We start from the raw sequence: 17,425 nt of genomic DNA, 5'->3' as shown, positions 1-17,425 counted from the left end.
AACAGACCCTAGGAAGAAAGGCAGGAGTCCCACTGGTCCCCCCTCACTGCAGACCCCTCGGATAACCCAGTGCGGCTGCTCCATAGGCTGTCCGCCCCGCACCCCCACCCTCCTGTTCACGATGGGCCGTCACTCCCTCTTCTCCTCCAGCAGGGCCATGGCTGGAGCCTCCCTGCCCACCCCTGACCGCTCCTTTCTCGCCCCTGGAGCCGCCACTCCAGACGAGGATGACTCGATGTTGCATGCACTGGGCCCCAACGCTCTGTAAGTGTGTGTCGCAGCCCCCCACTCCTGGACATGCTGAGCCCAAGGCTGAGGGCTCATGACTGGCTAGGGGACACCGCAGAAGCTCCTGCAGCGTCTAGACTGAGGGGAAGTGAGTCCCAGTGTCATGCAGGGGTATAGACCACAGGGCTAGGTGTTCTGGCACCCACAGCCTAGTCGGGGGGGGGCACCCCAGAACTGGACAGGAGCCTAGGCAGGACTTCGGGGGAGGGAGGAACAGGTGGTTGGTGGAAAAAACAGAGGAGCCAAGAGGTGGGACAGGAAGGGACAAGGCCTTCTCTAGGGTCGCTGTTGCGCGAAGGGCCTGAGCCTCCCCACAAAGGGGCCCCTGAGGAAACCAAGGTGACAGCACAGCAGTTTATTGACCAGACTCGGCGGCAAGAGCACAGTGAAGGCGGGGCCTGTACAATCCGGCCTGGCCAGGGGCATCTGGCTCCTTAGAGCCGAAGCTGGGGACCCTGGCGTCTCTACCCCGCGCCCTCCTGGAGCCCAACGTCATGGCTGCTCCGGACCCGTCCTGAAGTGAGGGACAGCAGGAAGGCCAGGTCCTGGAGGGGCTGAGAAGGCAGGTGGCGCCCAGAGCAGACCAGCGCCGGGTCCATGCCTGCCCCGGCAGCTGGCAGGGACGCGATTCGTGCAGGGCGGGCAGTGAGGGCGGGCGGGTGGCCAGGCTCACCACACGGAGCACTTGTGGGCAGGGTTCATGGGCGAGTCCTTGGGGCAGTGGAAGGCCCGGCCAAACTCCTCGAACTGGGACACACTGCCCAGCACCCTGGGGCAGCAGGAGAGACCCACCTAGAGGGGGTCCTAGCGGCCACCACACCCCAGCTGCCCCTCCCCCTTCCCGCCTGCTCCGGCCCCAGACACAGGGAGGGGTGAGGCACAGGGCAGGCGGGCGGGCTCACCTGTAGTGCTCGGGTGCGTGCTTATCGGTCAGCACCTGCAGGTAGATGGACTGTGACCGCCGCTTGATGCACCAGTTCTGGGCCCCGTGGTGGGGGAGGGGAGGAGAGGGAAAGATGAAGCCAAGGAGTCCATTGAGCAAACCCGGCCAACCTTCCACGCACACTCAGCCTTCATCCCCTCTCTGAACCCATGGGGCCATCGCCTCTGAGGGCCGGCTGATGAGACATAGGCAAAGGGCTGCGTCCCCGCCCCTGCCCACCTCCCACCTGGCCCCACCTGGCCCACCTGGGCAAAGGCAATGAAGAAGAGCTGGTTGTGTGTGTACTTGAGCCGGTGCAGCGGGTGCTCCGGGCCGTGCTCCCGCACCCACTTCTGATAGGCCTGCGGGGTGACAGTGCGGAGCTGCGGTGCCCCCAGTGTGGTGACCTGACTCACCCTCCCCCCCAGTCAGCCCCTCACGCACCCCTGTTCTGCAGAACACCCATCATGCCGAGCCCCAGGCTCCCTGCCTTCTACCTTCCCCGAACTGTGCTCCTTCTTGGGATGGCTAACCCCAGGCAGCCCTCACCCCTCCAGGCAGCCCTCCCTGCTCTCCCTGAAGGCAGCCTGGGAGTCCCTCCTTTTCCAGTGGACCTTGTGCCAGCCACATGCCCCGCCCCTCCCAGGCCAGAGCTCCATGGGGTGGGGAGGCAGGGGTGCCTATCCTCATCAGCCCCCACCACCCCCCCACGGGAATGAAGGGCCAGGCAAGGGCAGCTCACATAATAGGCCAGCTTGAGGCCACCCATGTCCGCGATGTTCTCACCAAGCGTGTGCTTCCCGTTCACCTGCCGAGAAGAGAAGAGGCCAGGGGCTGTCTGCGGCCCACTGGCTTCCTCAGGCCTTACCGCCCTGGGCCCAGCCCGCCCTCCTTTCCCTTTCCCAGAGGGTTTAGATGGGGCTCTGACCCCTTTGCACTCCATGTCCCATGAGTTCGTGTGAACTTGGTCACGCACTCAAGTGTGCATGCAGACCCCGGGCATGTGCACAGGGACCCGGGCACACGTGTGTGCATGTAGGTGTGCACACTCCTAGTCTGTGCGCAGCCGGGCCTCAGGGGCAGCAGGGGGGTCTCACCCGCTGGTTGTAGACAGTGAAATTATCGTACAGGTGGACGATGCACTCTGCCTTGCGCAAGAAGCGGCTGTAGGAGGCCTCTGTCCACCAGTGCAGCAGGTTGCCTGAGCGGTCGTACTGGCCCCCTGTGGGCCGTGCGCAGAGTGGCTGGGACTGACTCGCAGCCCCAGAGCCCCCTCCCCCACCCGCCCACTGGCCCACGGGGACAGGAGGGCTGTGGGGTCTCCATCAGCTCATCACCACCCTGCCCCCCCCCCACCGCCTGTCCTTGCCCTCCCCCAGCACCCCCTGCAGCCACCCGTGGGCCTCACCCCAGTCGTCGTAGCCGTGGGTCAGCTCATGTCCGATGATGGTGCCGATGCCCCCATAGTTCAGAGACCTGGGCCCGTGGCAGCAGCGTCAGGCCCCAGCCTCGCCTGCCCTCTGGGAGCTGCATGCTGCTGCCCAGGCCCCAGGAGGCCCCCATCAGGCCAAAGGTGGCCCGGGGAGTCCTCACGGTCTTGGGGCACTCATGCCTCAGGGTCCTCATACAACATGTGAAAGGGGCTAATGATGCGTTTGCAGCTGCTTTTTAGGACATCAGTTCTACCAGCACTGGGATGGGGGAGGGGACCGGGCCGGAGGAAGACATGAGGGAAACTGAGGCACCCCAAGTGGGATTTGGCCTGTTTCCTCATCACTAGGGTCACTCCCCTTTTGAAACACCTAAACGACACCTAAAGGAGCCTCAAACCAGGTAAGGGGGAACTCAGGACATCGAAAAGAAAGAACGAAAAAAAAAGAAAAACCCTACTCATTTTTCTAAACAAGGCTGAAATAAGACAATAGGGACCCAGGATCTGTGGCTGTCATGACTGCTGGGCCCAGCCCGGGTCAGGACACTCTGAGCACCCGGCAGACAAGACTGCAGAGCTGGCTCTGGCTCGTGCCAGGCTGGGTACTCACTGGGGAAAGTCAGGGTCGTAGAGCGTGGGCTGCAGAATGCCTGCGGGGAACACTACAGAGACGACGGGGTCAGCAGGAGCCTTGCCCCACCTCCAGGCCCGGCCCCTTGCGGGACACGCCCCCTTACCCATCTGGTTCTTGTTGGGTAGATAGTAGGCATTCAGGGCCTGTGGTGGGAGCAGCCACCTGTGGAAGGAGATGGGGGTCAGTTAGGGAGGCCCCACCACCACCTCCCAGCCCGCTGCTCCTTAAAGGAGCGGCCCAGCCTGTAGCCCCGTCCTGCGCCTCCCCCAGGCTGAGCACGCCTGAGCCCCCCACGCGGTCTGCCCCACCAGCCCGCTGGCCTTGGGAAGGAGGCTTTCCCCTCGGCACCTCCCTCCCGACTCCCCCAGCTCTGGGCCAGGCACGCACGTGGACTTGTCCACCTCCTGCCGGATCTTCTTGACTGACAGCTGGATGCCGAAGCGGATGCTGTTCAAGATGTTCTTGAAGTACGTCTTCTCGTGGACCTCAAACTGCGCGGGGCGGGCAGCGCTCAACGGCAGGCGGGGGGTCTGGCCAGACCCATGGTGCAGGCCCCATTGTCCTCCCCGAGGCCACCAGCTGAGGGCCATGCCTCCTCCTGGGCAGTGACGGTGGGCTCCCTGGGGGTCTTGACCGAGGGTCCGAAGCCCAGCCGGACGGTCGGGGCAGGGCCAGGGGAAGACCCACCTCGTACTCCTTATCCACAGCCTCGGGTTTGAGCAGGAAGTCCGGGTAGCCCACCATCACCATCATGTACTGGAGCTGCGGGTGAGACGGTGGCCAGAGTGGGCCAGGGCCTCAGGAGACAGCCCCCCCACCCCCCAAGGGGGAAAACTCTAGGGCCAGCCCAGAGGTGGGGCTCAAGAACAGGGGAGACCAGACCAGGTGATGCCAACTCCACAAGGGGCATCGTTGTTTCTTCTGTTACCCCAACCTGGCATACAGTTGGCACTCGATAAGTGTTTGTGGAACTGAGAAATGGGGACAGGGTCTACTTCACCTTGGCCCGAGCAGCTGCCTTGGTCTCAGCATCCATCCAGTCCAACTCCTCCAGGCGCCGGCCCAAGATGTACTTGATGTCTTCCACAAGCTGCTGTACCTGCAGGATCAGGGGTCAGGGATCAGGGGTCAACCCTGGAGGCCTTAGCTCTGGGCCCCCCTCCCCGGCTCCTAGCATGAGGGGTACCACTAATTCAGTACCACTTCCTCGGCCTAAGGCTTGGTGCTGAGCACTGAGGGGAGACCTTGGAGGTGGGGATCCAGGCCCCGCACCCCCGACAAAAAGCTCACAGTCTGAAAGCAAACTACCCCAGCAATGATCAGTACTCCCAAGGCCACATCTACTGAGCATGGCAGAGGAGAAGCCTGAGGGGGAAGCCCTCCTGTGGCTGGTAGACCAGGTAGGCTTCCTGGGGGAGGTGACCTGGTGAGAAGTAGTCTGGAGCCCCAGAGGGCTGAGTCCTTGCTGCAAGGGGATATGTGGGGCTCCCCATTCTCAGACCGAGGCCATGGGAGGACTCCATGCCCAGCCCAGCACCCGCACCCAACCCCCAAGCCCAGGGCAGCCTGACCTTGGCCTTGCTGGCAGCTGAGAAGTGCTCATGTACAAAGAGGGCTCCAAGCGCCATGCCAAAGTGGCGGTTGGCCTGGCCCAGGCAGACACGGGCCAGCTCCTGTGGCTTGTCACTGCCCTCCATCTCACGGGCCAGCTCGTGCAGCGCGTCTCGGAACGGCGGTGACAGGTGCTCACTCAGGACCACCACTACACGCCACACCAGGTAGTTGTGCAAGATCCTGAGCGCCAGGTGAGACAGCCAGGTGTCCAGACAGGCCCCCGTGCCAGGGCCGTCCGAGGGCACCACCCTACCCCCTGCAGACCCCCCAGCCTGGGGTTAGACCTAGCCCCCGCACGGGAGTGAGGGTCATTGCGGGCACATGGAGGTGGAACCTGGAGTGGCCTGAGCCCCAGCAGGGAAAGGGGCTGGGCCCCCACACAGCAGGACACACTTCCGCCCCCCCAGAGGAGTGCCAGAGGCTAACTTGCTATGGGGCTCTCAAGGTGACTGTCTGCCTCAGGCCTGGCCTTAGGAGGCCTCTGCTCCTCCCCAAGGAGGCCAGAAACCAGGGAGGCTCTCCCATCGGCGGCCCTGGTGCCGCAGAGCTACAGCCACACCTTCCTTCTCCAAGGTCTGGACTCCCTCAGTCCCACTACCCCCGGAGGAGCAAGCTGCAGCTCAGGCAGCTCACGAGCCCTGCCTGGGGTCCCAGGGAGTAGGGGAGAGCCACGTCTGAATCTGGGGATCTGGACTCCTATTGCAGTGCTCTTCACCTGCCTCCCCAGAGTGGCTACTGGACAGAAGCGAAAATGGGAATTCAAAGCTCACGAAGCAGACAGATGTGGGGTGCAGGGGAGGGGCCCGGAGGGGCAGGCAGGCAGGGGTGGGTGACTGGCAGCGGTACCTGCGGGGTGTGGAGCGGATGAGCTGGGACACCTGCTGCATGTAGTCCGTGGCCAACAGCACCACCTCCTCATCCTCCGAGAAGTCCTCCTGGAAGATCTGGTCCAGCAGCCACTTCCACTGCAGCTGTCGTGGGGGCAGGGGGAGCACAGTAGGGCTGGGTGTGGCAGGGACCACAGAGGACCGGGAGGGAGTCCAGGAGAGGCACGGGGGGACGCAGGAACCCATGGCTCTGGGGAAGGGACAGCCCGGGAGCCCCAGGATCGGTGCCCCCCCATCTCCGTGGGCTGCACTCACATGGGGGGTGATCTTCTGCAACTGCCCCAGCGTCACCTTGTTGTACATGGAGCTGACATCTCGCCTGAGGTCATCGTACTCTGACACTGTGATCTGGAGACAGAGGTGAGCGTTGACCCAGTGCTGCCTCCGGGTCCCCTCCCCTCGGTGCACGTGGTCCCCCAGCTTACATTGGCCAGCCGCTGCTCCAGCTGCAGGATCTCCTGCGCCTTCTGCTCCACAGCGTCGGCTCCTAACAGGCTGAGCAGGCGCTCCATGAACACCCGGTATGCTGCCAGGATCTGCACCAAGAGGGAACATTTCAAGGGTGGGGGTCAGTGTTGGGCCCTAGTCCATCCCTCCTGGAGCCCCCGGCCTTCCCTGCCATCCCATCCCATGCCCCGCACCTTCTCACTCTCCTCATCCTGAGCTAAGTACAGGGTCCTCTCCGGCAGAGTGAGCCCATCCTGGTCAATCTGGGGAGAGGGATGGGGTCAGAGGTCAGAGATCAGAGGTCAACGTGCCAGGTTCCTGCAAACAGACTGATGTTCTGTCCAAATGGCTAGAGGATGGGCCAGATAAATACTATCACAAGCCCCAGGAGCACAAAGACATTACCCCTCCCTCCATCCAGAGAAGCTGGGAGAAACCCCCACCCTTAACCAGCCTAGTCTGGAGACACGGGGGAGGCAGTAGCCCATGCCCCCATCCTTCCTCCTGTAAGCCTTCACCTTCCCCACCTATGAAGGGCACTCGCGGAGCCCAGCCTGAGAGTTGGGGCCCCTGGCATTCTGTCTCGCCCCAGCCCACTGGCACACCCCTCGTTCCGTGCTCTCACGGCCTGCCACAGGACTGGGAAATTGCAGCTCCCGCGGCTCCACTAAACACCGCAATTACTCGAGGGAAATTACTTGCGCCCTCCTCCCGCGCTATGCCGGTATGCGCTCCCCTCCCTTCTCTTCCCCTCCCCTTCTGCACCGGTCGCCTTGCATCGGGCCACGCGCGGCCCGTGCAGGACCAGGGCCTTGGCACCCCCAGTCCCGGGCCGGGCGCCGTAACTGGGGAGGGGGACGCACTCACGCGGATGACGTAGCGCGAGGAGTTCCTGTCGTCCAGGCTGACGGTGAGCGAGAAGAGCGCCGCGGCGCTGTACACGCCCTGGGCCTTGTACAGCAGCCGGTTGAGGTCCCAGAGCGCAGCGGCCCCGGGGCGCTCGGCGCCGCCACCCAGGTCCCAGCCCCCGCAGTCCTCGATGACTTCGAGCATGGGCCGCGGGCCGAGCCGCTCGATCTCGCGCATGTCGAGGCACGAGCGGAAGAAGGCGCGCACCTTGCGCTGGGCCGCGCCGCCCGGTCCACCCCCGGGCCGCGCCAGCAGGCGCCGCAGGCGCTCCTCGTTCTGCTCGCCGATGGCCGCGATGGTGCCGTAGGTGAGCTTGTCGTCGGGGATGGCGTGGCGCCGCAGCCAGCCACCGCACGCGAAGGAGTAGAAGTCCTGGCATGGGTCAATGCTGGCGTCCAGGTTGGCGGCCAGGAAGCGGGCGGCGCGCGCGAAGGCCTTGCGCTCCGGGCAGCCCTCGGAGCAGCCGCCGCCACCGCCCGCGGCGCCCGGGCCCAAGTACTTGAGCGCCAGCATGGCGGCCAGGATGGCGCAGAGGCCTGCGGCGAACACCAGCCCGGACAGCAGGCACACCTCGCGACGGTTCCAGCGCGGCAGCCCCGCGCGGGCCCCGGTGGCGCTGCGCCCCGCGCCCAGCGGGAAGCCAGGAGGTAGCGAGGCCCCGCGCGCACCTCCCGTGCCGCACCGGCTCACGTATTTGACCTCCTGGAACTCGTCGTAGTGCGCCGTCATCGAATATGGGGTCTCCATGGTGCCCCTGGTACCGCCGCGCAGCCCCTGGCGATCTCAGCTACAGGATGAGCTGGGCCGCCGGCCTCCTGGCGAGCCTCCGCATGGCTCCCAGGCGCAGCTGCGGGAAGGGTAGACTCAGGTTCAGTGAGGCACTGGGGCCCGACGGGGCCCACCAGCACGACGAGGAGGGGCGCAGGCCTAGGTCCAGAGGCTGGAGGCCACTCCGTGTCTTCAACAGGGAACGGCCCTGAGTCCTGGCCTCCCTCATCCACTCTGAGAATGAGGAAAAGGGAAGGCTCAGAGTGGCCACCAGCTCCCGCCCGCACAGTGGCGTCCTTTAACCTGCCTCTTCTCTCCCTGCACACATATGCCTGCCGCATACTTGGGAGGCCACTGATATAAAGTAGGGGAGCACCGTGCACAGGGTGCACATAGTAGGCCCTCAATGAAAGACTGTTTCTCCTCCCATTGCCTTTCTCATCTGTGACCTGCTACAGCCAAGGCCTGGTGGGGGAGGGGGAAGACACAGGCTGGAGAAAGGAGGTGCGGTCAAGGGCGAGTCTACGCCAACCCAGAAGCCGCACTGGAACTAGACGCCCAGGAAAGCGGCTAAAGAACCAAACTTTGTCCCTGAGGATGTCCGTAGGGCCACCCTCAGCCCCCTCTCCTATTCAGTGGCCATAATGTCCACCAGCCCCTTTCCCAAGCAGCGCGCTCCAGCCGGCCCCGGATCAGGGAGAAACCCCCGACGGCCCTAAGAACCTGGAACCGGTTCCGTCCCCCGCCCCTCCGTCCCCGCCCTGGGCCACTCTCGGCTTCAACAGGTTTTCCTCGGAACCCAAACTTGAGCGAAGTTTCACCCCCGGCGCGGAGCGAGCTGGCCCCGTGCGCCCCATGCTCTGGGCGCGGAGCCTCCCGCGCGTCGCCGCTCAGTCCGCGGAGCCCGAGAGCCGAGCCCGGGAGTCGCAGCCGCAGCCGGAGCCGGAGCTGCGAGGACGCAGACAAAGCCCGGAGGCTCGGCGCAGCGGCGGCGGCGGTGGATGTGGCTGCGATGGTGACCGCAGCGGCAGCGGACTCGGATGTCACTTACCCGGCAGGTGCGCGCCCGGGCCGAGCGGGAACTGAGCGGGTCTAGCCCCGGTCGGAGCCGGAGCCAGAGCTGGAGCGGAGCTGGGCGGGCGGGAGCTTTCTCCGTGCGCCCGCCGCCTCCTCTGCCGCCGCTCCGCGCCGCCCGCCGGCCCCGAGGGAGGGGGCGCGCCGGCGGCTCCACCCTCCTCCGCCCGCCCCCCGCGCCCCCTCCTTCTTCCACCCTTCATCCCGGCTACCTGGCAGCTCGGTGGCAGCTCGGGGGCGGGGACGGCGGCTGCGGGACCCGGTCCAGAGGGGCTTGCACAGGCTCGGGGATCGGGGATTCCAGGTACAGCTGCGTCCCGGGAAGAGTGAGGGCGCCTGCTCCTCCCGGGGAAGATGCCCCCACTCGGGGCCGCGTACCAGGCCCGCCTGAAAAGGGCTCAAGCTGGAGCTGAGGAGACGCGTGGATTGTCCCAGCCGAGCCCACAGGACTGGAGCACTGCCCAGGGAGGACTCCCAGCAAGGCTATGGGGTGTGCTGAAACAGCGCCTGTAAGCCCCTGGCGCAGAGCAGCCTTCCATAAATGGGCTTTCTGGTCTCCCCTTTAGCCCCTGCCCTTACCCAGTCCTCCCGCAAGGGCGTCTGGGGTTTTGGTTGGCCAGGCAGACTTCAGCCTGGTGGAGGGAGAGCTTTGGAGGCTACTGCTGGAAGAGGGGCGGCCTCAGGGCTGAGACTGCACCCCTCCCCCAAACCTCGGCTGGCCTCAGCCCCCACTGCTCCGGAAGCCCCTGGCCAGGAAGAGAGAAAAGGACTAAGGAGTATTGCAAGAGCCCCTCCCCTCCGGGGACCAGGAGGGAGGGAGGGTGCCAGCCTGCCCTGCCCTGAAGCCCTAGTCTTCAGGCCCAGCGCAGGCCTCAGTGCCCTGCTATATGGACTGGTGGAGGGGACAGGCTAGGTAGGGAGTGGAGGTGGGGGTGGGTGTCTCTGAATTTATTCACCCACCACCTTCTTCCCATACAACTTGATCTTTGAATGTGGGACCTCCCTCCCACAGTTCCCAGCCCCTGAGGCAGGGCCTACTTCTGCCTGGCTCACCACTGTACCCACAGGGCCTGACCATGTAGGGCACAGGGAACTTGGAGCTTCTTGGACCAATGCTACTGTTCCTGGAGTCTCTGCTCTCTTGGTCTTGCCCTCCCCACCCTCTCTGCTTCCTGTGTTCCTAGCAGGGGACCCCACAAGGCACCAGTGCTCCCAGCCCTGCCAGTTCCAGCGTGTCGGACTGGCCTAGACAATGAGACAGCCCAAGACTGCCATGAGCCGCAGCTCATAAAAACCAGGCAAGGGCGCAAAGGCCCTATCACCCTCTCCCCTCCCTGGGGCTTTTCAGCAGCCCGGCTACTGGACCCCTGGCCAGGAGCAGCCACCTCTGCCCCTATCCTGCCTCTCCTGTATCTGCCCACCTGTCCGTCTGTATGCCACTGCTCTGGACCCTCTCCGCCTCCACCTCCAGCCATTTCTGGGTCCTCCTCTGCCCCGCGCGATCTTCTTGGGTCCAGTTAATTCCGCTGAGGAGAGGTGGAATTATGCAAAATGTGGAGATTCCATAAGGGAGGAGGGGAGGGCAGGGCGGTGGCAAAGTGGCTCTTTGTGCTTTTAATCTGCATTTTTTCCCTCAACGTTCCGTCTCCAGGAGGATAATTTTCCAGCCTTTTCAGGCCCTGATTGGTATCATTTCTCCAGCAATGACAGCTTTTATTTTCCCTGAAATGAATGCCGTGAAATTTCCAAGAAATATAAAAATGGATATTGTCTCAGGGAGCCGACTCTCTTCCGACAGAAAGGCACAAAGGCAAACATGCTTCCCTGGGGACCCTGCTGTTCCAGCCACTAGGGGGTGGGGGACCCAAGCCCTCAGCCCCTCCTCCCTCCCAGGTCAGCTGTGGACCCGTCCTGGCCATCCCTCTCCCGTGCTCCCAGCAGTCATCAATCTGTTCTTCCTCCCCACTCTCTGCCAGGCCGCCCTACCTGCCTGCCTCACTCCATCTTGCCAGCTCCTCACCCCCCACAGCCAGCCCCAGAGGCTCCCAGGACAACCGCAGTCCTGAGCACCCCAGTCCTGAGGACCGTAACCAGGGCCCACCAGGGTGGCCCCAGGATTGGGCCCATGAGTGCTCAGTCCTAGGCCCCCTAGACAGTCCGCCGATAAAGAGCTCCTTCCTTCTCAGAAAGAGAAGCTGAGCACAGGTAGGGGAGGACGCCAGGGGTCTGGCCTCCAGCTCCCGCATATTCTTTGAGGCGTCCAGTGCCAGTGCTCCTCCTCCCCACCCCCAGTTGTCAAGGTGACCCCCTAACTGAGGAACAAGAGAACGACAGGACTCAGCAGCACCCAGCCCAGCCCTGAGCCAGGCGACTGGGGGCCCAGCTCAGGGGCCGGGGAAGTAGGATCTGGGGGAGCATCCGTCAGAGATACCTTGAATAAAGAAGGCCTGAGGGGGTGCAAGAAGCAGAGGTAAGGGGTGGGGGTTGGCCCCCAAACCCTCAATTCAGCCTCTTCTCTGACCACGGGCCAGATCCCAGCCTACCCCTCCTGGGCGAGACACCACCAGGTCTGGGTTCTGGGGAAGGGGCAAGGAGCAGCCCCACTCGCTGGGGACAACAGTTCTCACACCAATGACTTGTCTATTGAGCTTTTACCAAGCGAAGGGCTAAATGCTTCCCTCCAAAGGGGGGCTGCCTGCCTGAAGCCAGGCCTGGATCAGCCTGGAGCCCAGTGGTGATAGGACCCGTTTCTGCTCCCCTCTGGCCTACAGGTAAGTGGGAATAGCCTGGGGCCCCATTTGCCTGCCACCCCAGCAGGCAGGCCTAAGAGCCCCACAGGGGCTGAAGCCCCTAGTCCTGCCTCTGCTCTGGGAGATGCCCCCCAGCCTCCACCCTGCCCAACCAGTTCCCACTCCGCACCAGGGTCCGTTCTGCAGTCTTTTCTGTGTCCTGGAAAACACCCCCCAACCAGCTTCCTGTCCTCTGCCCAGCCTCCCAGTGCTCATCCCATCTATTATTCACAGCACAAAATGGATTTTTAATTTGAGAAATGAAATGACTCTCCCAAGTGGCCGGGGTGGTGGGGAGGGGGCGGGGGAAGGCCGGAGCCTCTAGGCAGCCACCACGGTGCTGACTCAGGCTTTTGTGGAAAAGCCGGGTGCCCACAGCAGGCCTGGGGGGCCCCAAAGGCCCGCACACCCCAGCACCCAGCCCGTGCCTTCATTCTGCCCTGTTGCCGTGACTAGGAGGTGTGAGGGGCTGCCCATCTTTCCTGCCTGAGCTCCCAGTGGGCTATCCACCTGACCAGGTAGGGGGGTAGGGAGGGCTGGACCCTGCACCCCACTTACTTCAGATATTTGGGCCTCGAGGGTGGTGCATCTCCTCCCCAAACTGCCTGGCCCTCCCTGAGCTGGACTCAAGAACCTCCCCTGCGTAGACCCCTGGCTGAGCTCCTCTGCGAGCTCCCAGCACCATGGCGTGCTCACTCCAACCCGGACCTCCCAGCCTCCCCACTGGCCCCTCCTCACCTCCCATGATAGAATCCCCACACCTAGTGGGCCCATGAGACAGCAGCCTCTTCCCTCCCTTCTCTGCCCTTCCCGCTCTGTCTCCCCACCTCCTACGTCTCTCGTCTTCTGGTCACTCTGATCTAGTTTCATTTCCCAGAACTTAGCTGCCTCTCATGCACCTCAGGGCCTTAGCACTTGCTGTTCTGTTGCGGCTGAAACACCCTTCTCCCGTCACCTCTTACGCTGGCCCATTGCCACTCATCGTCCTTGGGATGACGGCCTCTGTTGTCTGGTCAGGTGCCCTGTCCATGGACTGGGGGCCTGCCCTCTGAGCCCCCACCACACTGCCTGCACCTTACTCTGCTGTGGAGCCCAGAGCCGAGCACAGAGGACACAGCTGGTAGATATGGAAAGATCTCACACAGCTGCGGTCAGCTCACAGAACCCCACCCCCACCCCGCCAGGCCAAGTATCTCCCAGGCCCAGGCCTCACACCAGGCACAGCGCCCCCACCTACGAACCTGCCCAGGCTCTCAGATCCTATACACACTTCTCCTTGGCCCTGGGACCCATCAGATGACAAGAGGGGGCTGTTCCTCCTCTGCCATGCGCCCCTCACTTCTATTCGCCCACCGTGTGGTGGGCTTCCATCCCACTATGCAGACCCTTCTCTGGGGTTGCCTACCGACCTCCAGCTCGGTTTTTTATTTCATACAAGAAGTATATAAATACATTCTTGTTTTAGGACCCTTCGACCACACGAGTAGGTAGAAGGCAAATCTAAAGCCCTCCTTCACATGTGTCCCCCCCCCCAGGGCGGACATCACTCTATTTTTTTAAATCAATGGGGCACCACAAGATGTGTGGTTTATTTTTTTTTTTAAGATTTTATCCCTTTATTTGAGAGAGAGAGAGAGAGAGAATGAGCAGGGGGGAGGAGGAGAGGGAAAGGGAGAAGCAGACTCCCTGCTGAGCAAGGAGCTGGACTTGATCCTAGGACCCTGAGATCATGACCTGAGCCGAAGGCAGACGCTTAACCTACTGAGCCACCCAGGCGCCCCAAGATGTGTGGTTTAGTGCCCTGTACCCACAGGCCCACAGCAGTATTTCCCACACAAACGTCCTCCCTGCCTCTCCCCCTCCCTCCCGGCCCACCCTCCCTGCCCTCCCGGGCTCCAGCGCTTCTCTGTCCCCCGGAGGCTGTGCCCAGCTGGCGGCAGGGCTCCCAACTCTGCCCTGGCCCTCGGTCCCCCCTGCCCGGCCCAGCGGCTCCACACTCAGCTCACCTCTAACTCCCCTCTCTTCCTCATTCTCCACGTCAGGGCCCAGTACGCAGCCTCAGCCTTACTTCCTCCCCTCCTTCCCACCCATCCTGTCTCAGTGCTGGCCCTTGTTCAGTTCCCCCTTCCCTGCTGGGGGCAGGTGGTGTCTTCCTTCTCCTTGTTCATCGGGGTGCGGCTGCCTCCTGCCCATTCCCGCCCCACGTCCTCTGTGACCCCTTGTTACAGCTTCCGGGGCCTCGTCAGTCTGGCCTCAGACCCCCTTCCAGCCTCCTGGCTCCTGCTCCCCTAAATGTCCCATCTCTGTGCTTTTGTTCTAGCCATCCCCTCGGGCCTCATCCCCAGCCCTCCTGTCCTTCTCTCGTTCCCTCTCAGCTTCCGGGTCCCCTAATAGTCCCCTGGCTGGGCAGGTCCCTACCTGAGAGAGCCTGTCTGAGGGCCTCTCCTTGCAGAAGAGCTTTGTGTCCCTCTGTGCCCAGCCTGGAACCCGGTGCACGGACGGGGCTGAAGAGAGCAGGTACCTGCCCCGATCTGGACAGGCCTCCCACAGCTGTGGGTAGAACCCCCATAACAAAACATGTGGAGCCCCCATAATAAAACGTGTGGAGCATGTCCTAAGTGCCACGCTCTGTGCCAGGCCTTCTACCTGCTGCACCACACGGAGTCTTAGAAACCCCAGGAGGGGCCCCTGGCATTGGCCCCAATTTACATGTAGGCAAACGAAGCCCAGAGAAGGAAAGAAACTTGCCCCCAGTCACCCAGCTCCCGAGCCCTGAAGCAGGGCTTTAATCCCGTCTGATGCCTTCAGTGTCTTGGAGGCACGTAAACTACCGCTGGAAGATGAGGGACGGCTCTGCAGGGGACAGGCAGGGCATCTGGAACCCAGGTGAGGGCGACACAGCTAGGGGCCCGACTGTGATCTCAGCCCAGGAATTGTGTTGGGTGGGAGGTGCTGATTCTGGGGGGACTGGGCACGTGCCAAGGTGGCTCTGCCCAGAGACCTGAGGAGGAATCTCAGGGCTTGTAGCCAGGCCTTGCAGATGTCCCCACCTCCAAGGGCTCTTTCTGGATCTCCTCATCTGAAGCACCCAGTTGTTTTCTGTCTGTTGCCCTGGGTACATCTTGTACAGCATTTGTCCCCACCTGACATTATCTTGTGACTTGGCATTCTCCTGGTCTCTCTTCCTTAGCTCTGCAGGGACCCCAGATTTTCCCATCACCCTGTCCTTGCCCAGCCTGCGTGTCAAGGCCTTGACCACAATACAGTTGGGGTGGAGGCCAGATCGACAAAGCAAGGTGGTGGCAGTGGGGGGCAGGGAGGAGAGAGGGTAGAGAGGCTGAGGCCTGTGGGTCTCCAGTTCTGACAACCAGGCCCCTTGAGTGGACAGGCCATGACAGGGAGCTCAACTCCCACTACTAGAAGCAAATAAAGCCAGGGGTGTTGGGGGGATATAGGAAGGTGGACCCCAGAGCCTGGGGCACTTCCTGTCAGGAAACCCCAGGGCCCATTGCCTGGGACTGCAAGAAGGGGGGCAGGCTTGGGATGGGCAGAGCCCAGAGAAACCAGCGGGACCTGAAGGGCCTCTTCCTTGCCTCACAGGGTCTCTGGGCCGAGGTCCCCTCCCCCTGCACTCCGTCATCATTTCAAGTGATTGGAGCTGAAGGGGGTCGTTAGCTAATTAAAGCTGAGGCCACTAATTGCCCCTTGTAGGAAAGCAGGGCCGTGGCAGGGAGGAGACAGAAGGCCTCAGAGGGACTCAGGGGGCCAGGCAAAGGGCCCTGGGCCTGGGGGGGACCTCCCTCTAGACTGTGTGTTTTGGAGGGGGGCACTGTCAGAGACTCCCTGAAGTGGAACCGTGGGATAGACGACAAGAGTGCCAGAATCAGAGTTCCCATCGAACACCTGTGTGTCACTGGGAACACCCAAGTCCACCTCTACCTACGGCCGGCCACCCAGGGGTGTGGGCGGAGGCAGCAGGTGGCGAGGGGCCCCCACAGACACCCTACAGATGACAGGTCAGATTTGAGGACAGCCAGCAGAATAGCAGGGGCCCCAGCCCACACTGGCCCCCAAGCCAGGAGCCTGGCTGCCAATCTCTGCCTTCCTCTTCCCCCTCCCAGAGGCGCCAGCAGCCTGTCCACCACAAGTCTGAGAGTGCTGGCCTCGCCTGGGGCTGCCCTCAGCCCAGCACCGAGTTCCCCTCCGGGCAGGATGTCCCCTGGCCTTCCCTCAGAACTACCCAAGAGGGTTATTAGTGTTCTGCTGTGTAACAAATTTCCACAAATGCAACTTAAAACAGCAAATTTATGATCTCAGCTTCTGTAGGTCAGAAGTCCAGGCTGCACAGGGCTGGGTTCTCTGCTGAGGGCCTCACGGGGCTGAAGTCAGGGTGGGTGGGGGCTGGGCTCTCTCCCTGGGGCTCAGGCTTCTCTCCCAAGCACACTGGTTGGGCCAGAATCCAATTCCTTCCGTGCAGAATCAAGGTGTCCGTTCTTCACTGGCTGTCAACCAGGGGCTGCTGTCAGCTACTGGAAGTCACCTGCACCCCTTGCCCGGTGGCCCTTCCAGCTCCAGAGTCATCAGCGGACAATCTCCTTGGCATTGAATCCGTGTCATGCATTGAATCTGTCTTCCTCCCATCGACCAGTCAGAGAAACTGCTTTTAAAGGGCCCAAGTAATTGGGTCTAATAAGCTTCCTAACTTAAGTTCAACTAATTCAGAGTCTTAATTACAACTACAAAATCCCTTTATAACGGTATCCAGATTTGTGTTTGATTGAACAAAAACGGGGAGAGAGAGAGAGAGAGAGTGTGTGTGTGTGTGTGTATACACCAGGGGCCAGGAATCTTGGGGGACATCTTAGAATTCTGCCTACCACAAAGGATACAGGTCTAAGAGCAAAGGCCATGCTAAAAAATACTGGCAGCTGACTTCTGGAAAAGATCTTGGGCTTTAAGTGCTAATTTGTCTCATTTAAATCCTCACAATTTTAGGAGTAGATGCTACTATTATCCCCATTTTTCAGAGGCAGAAACTGAGGCTCCGAGAAGTTTAGTGACACAAAGTCACACAGCTGGTAAGTGGTCAAGCTAGGATACTAGGGTAACACAAAGGTCTGATCCATTCCTTACTGTGTGTTCTTGAGAAAGCGTAAAACTTCTCTGGGTTTCTGGGAAATGAAAGATTCTGAGGCCAGTTCCCCATTGACAGGTAAACCCACTCCCAGGGCCCACATTGCCTTAGAATCAGGGGATCGGGGCTCTGACCTGGCCCATCCTCAGCCAATGAGCAGGAGGGGTGCCGTGATTGGCACCTATGATAACCAATGAGATGGGTTGGGGCTGGGGTCTCTGATGTCAGCCACCAGATTGCAGCCATTCTGGCTTCTGCAACCCAATGACATGATATCCCCTAGCACTGAGACTTATGGTTGCCAGGGGGCCCCTGACAGCCACAGGAACCCCAAGATTAATGGCCAGGAAATTGCTGCTCACCAGAGCGGGTTGGGCCCCTTAGAGCACAGAATGGGGGCTTTCAGACCTTTGCCCAGGGGTGAGTGTGTGTGTTGGGGGAGCGCCTCTCCCACCTCTAAACTCTGGCTCTCCCCTCTCCTCTGAGCAGGCTCCCGTGGGCGACAGCTCTGGAATGGGGGGGGGGGG

At 62.1% G+C, this 17,425-nt stretch overlaps 2 protein-coding genes across 2 annotated transcripts in view; one reads left to right on the top strand and one right to left on the bottom strand.

Moving 5' to 3' along the window:
- Positions 1–628: 628 nt before the first annotated feature.
- ECEL1 (endothelin converting enzyme like 1) lies at positions 629–7,964 on the bottom strand. Its single transcript, XM_040637115.1, has 17 exons — positions 7,092–7,964; positions 6,419–6,487; positions 6,203–6,313; positions 6,033–6,125; positions 5,737–5,861; positions 4,848–5,070; positions 4,277–4,375; positions 3,964–4,038; positions 3,664–3,767; positions 3,380–3,438; positions 3,253–3,304; positions 2,619–2,686; positions 2,308–2,432; positions 1,953–2,018; positions 1,477–1,572; positions 1,191–1,267; positions 629–1,057 (listed from the first exon to the last, which is right to left on the bottom strand). Exons 1-17 carry the CDS (start codon positions 7,878–7,880, stop codon positions 958–960), a joined length of 2,331 nt encoding a protein of 776 aa, XP_040493049.1. The 5' UTR covers positions 7,881–7,964; the 3' UTR covers positions 629–957.
- The window catches only part of LOC121104029 (basic salivary proline-rich protein 2-like), a 15,208-nt gene continuing 5,661 nt past the window's right edge, over positions 7,879–17,425 (top strand). The window contains exons 1-2 of the mRNA XM_040636373.1: positions 7,879–7,991; positions 8,573–8,959. Of these exons, the coding sequence (XP_040492307.1) occupies positions 7,879–7,991; positions 8,573–8,959 (500 nt within the window). The remainder of the gene's footprint in view (positions 7,992–8,572; positions 8,960–17,425) is intronic.

The sequence above is a fragment of the Ursus maritimus genome, unplaced genomic scaffold (assembly GCF_017311325.1).
Source record: "Ursus maritimus isolate PB19 unplaced genomic scaffold, ASM1731132v1 scaffold_1, whole genome shotgun sequence".
Classification (NCBI taxonomy): domain Eukaryota; kingdom Metazoa; phylum Chordata; class Mammalia; order Carnivora; family Ursidae; genus Ursus; species Ursus maritimus.
The sequence above is the reverse complement of the archived record's forward strand: the minus strand, read 5'-3'. Positions and strand labels throughout refer to the sequence as shown.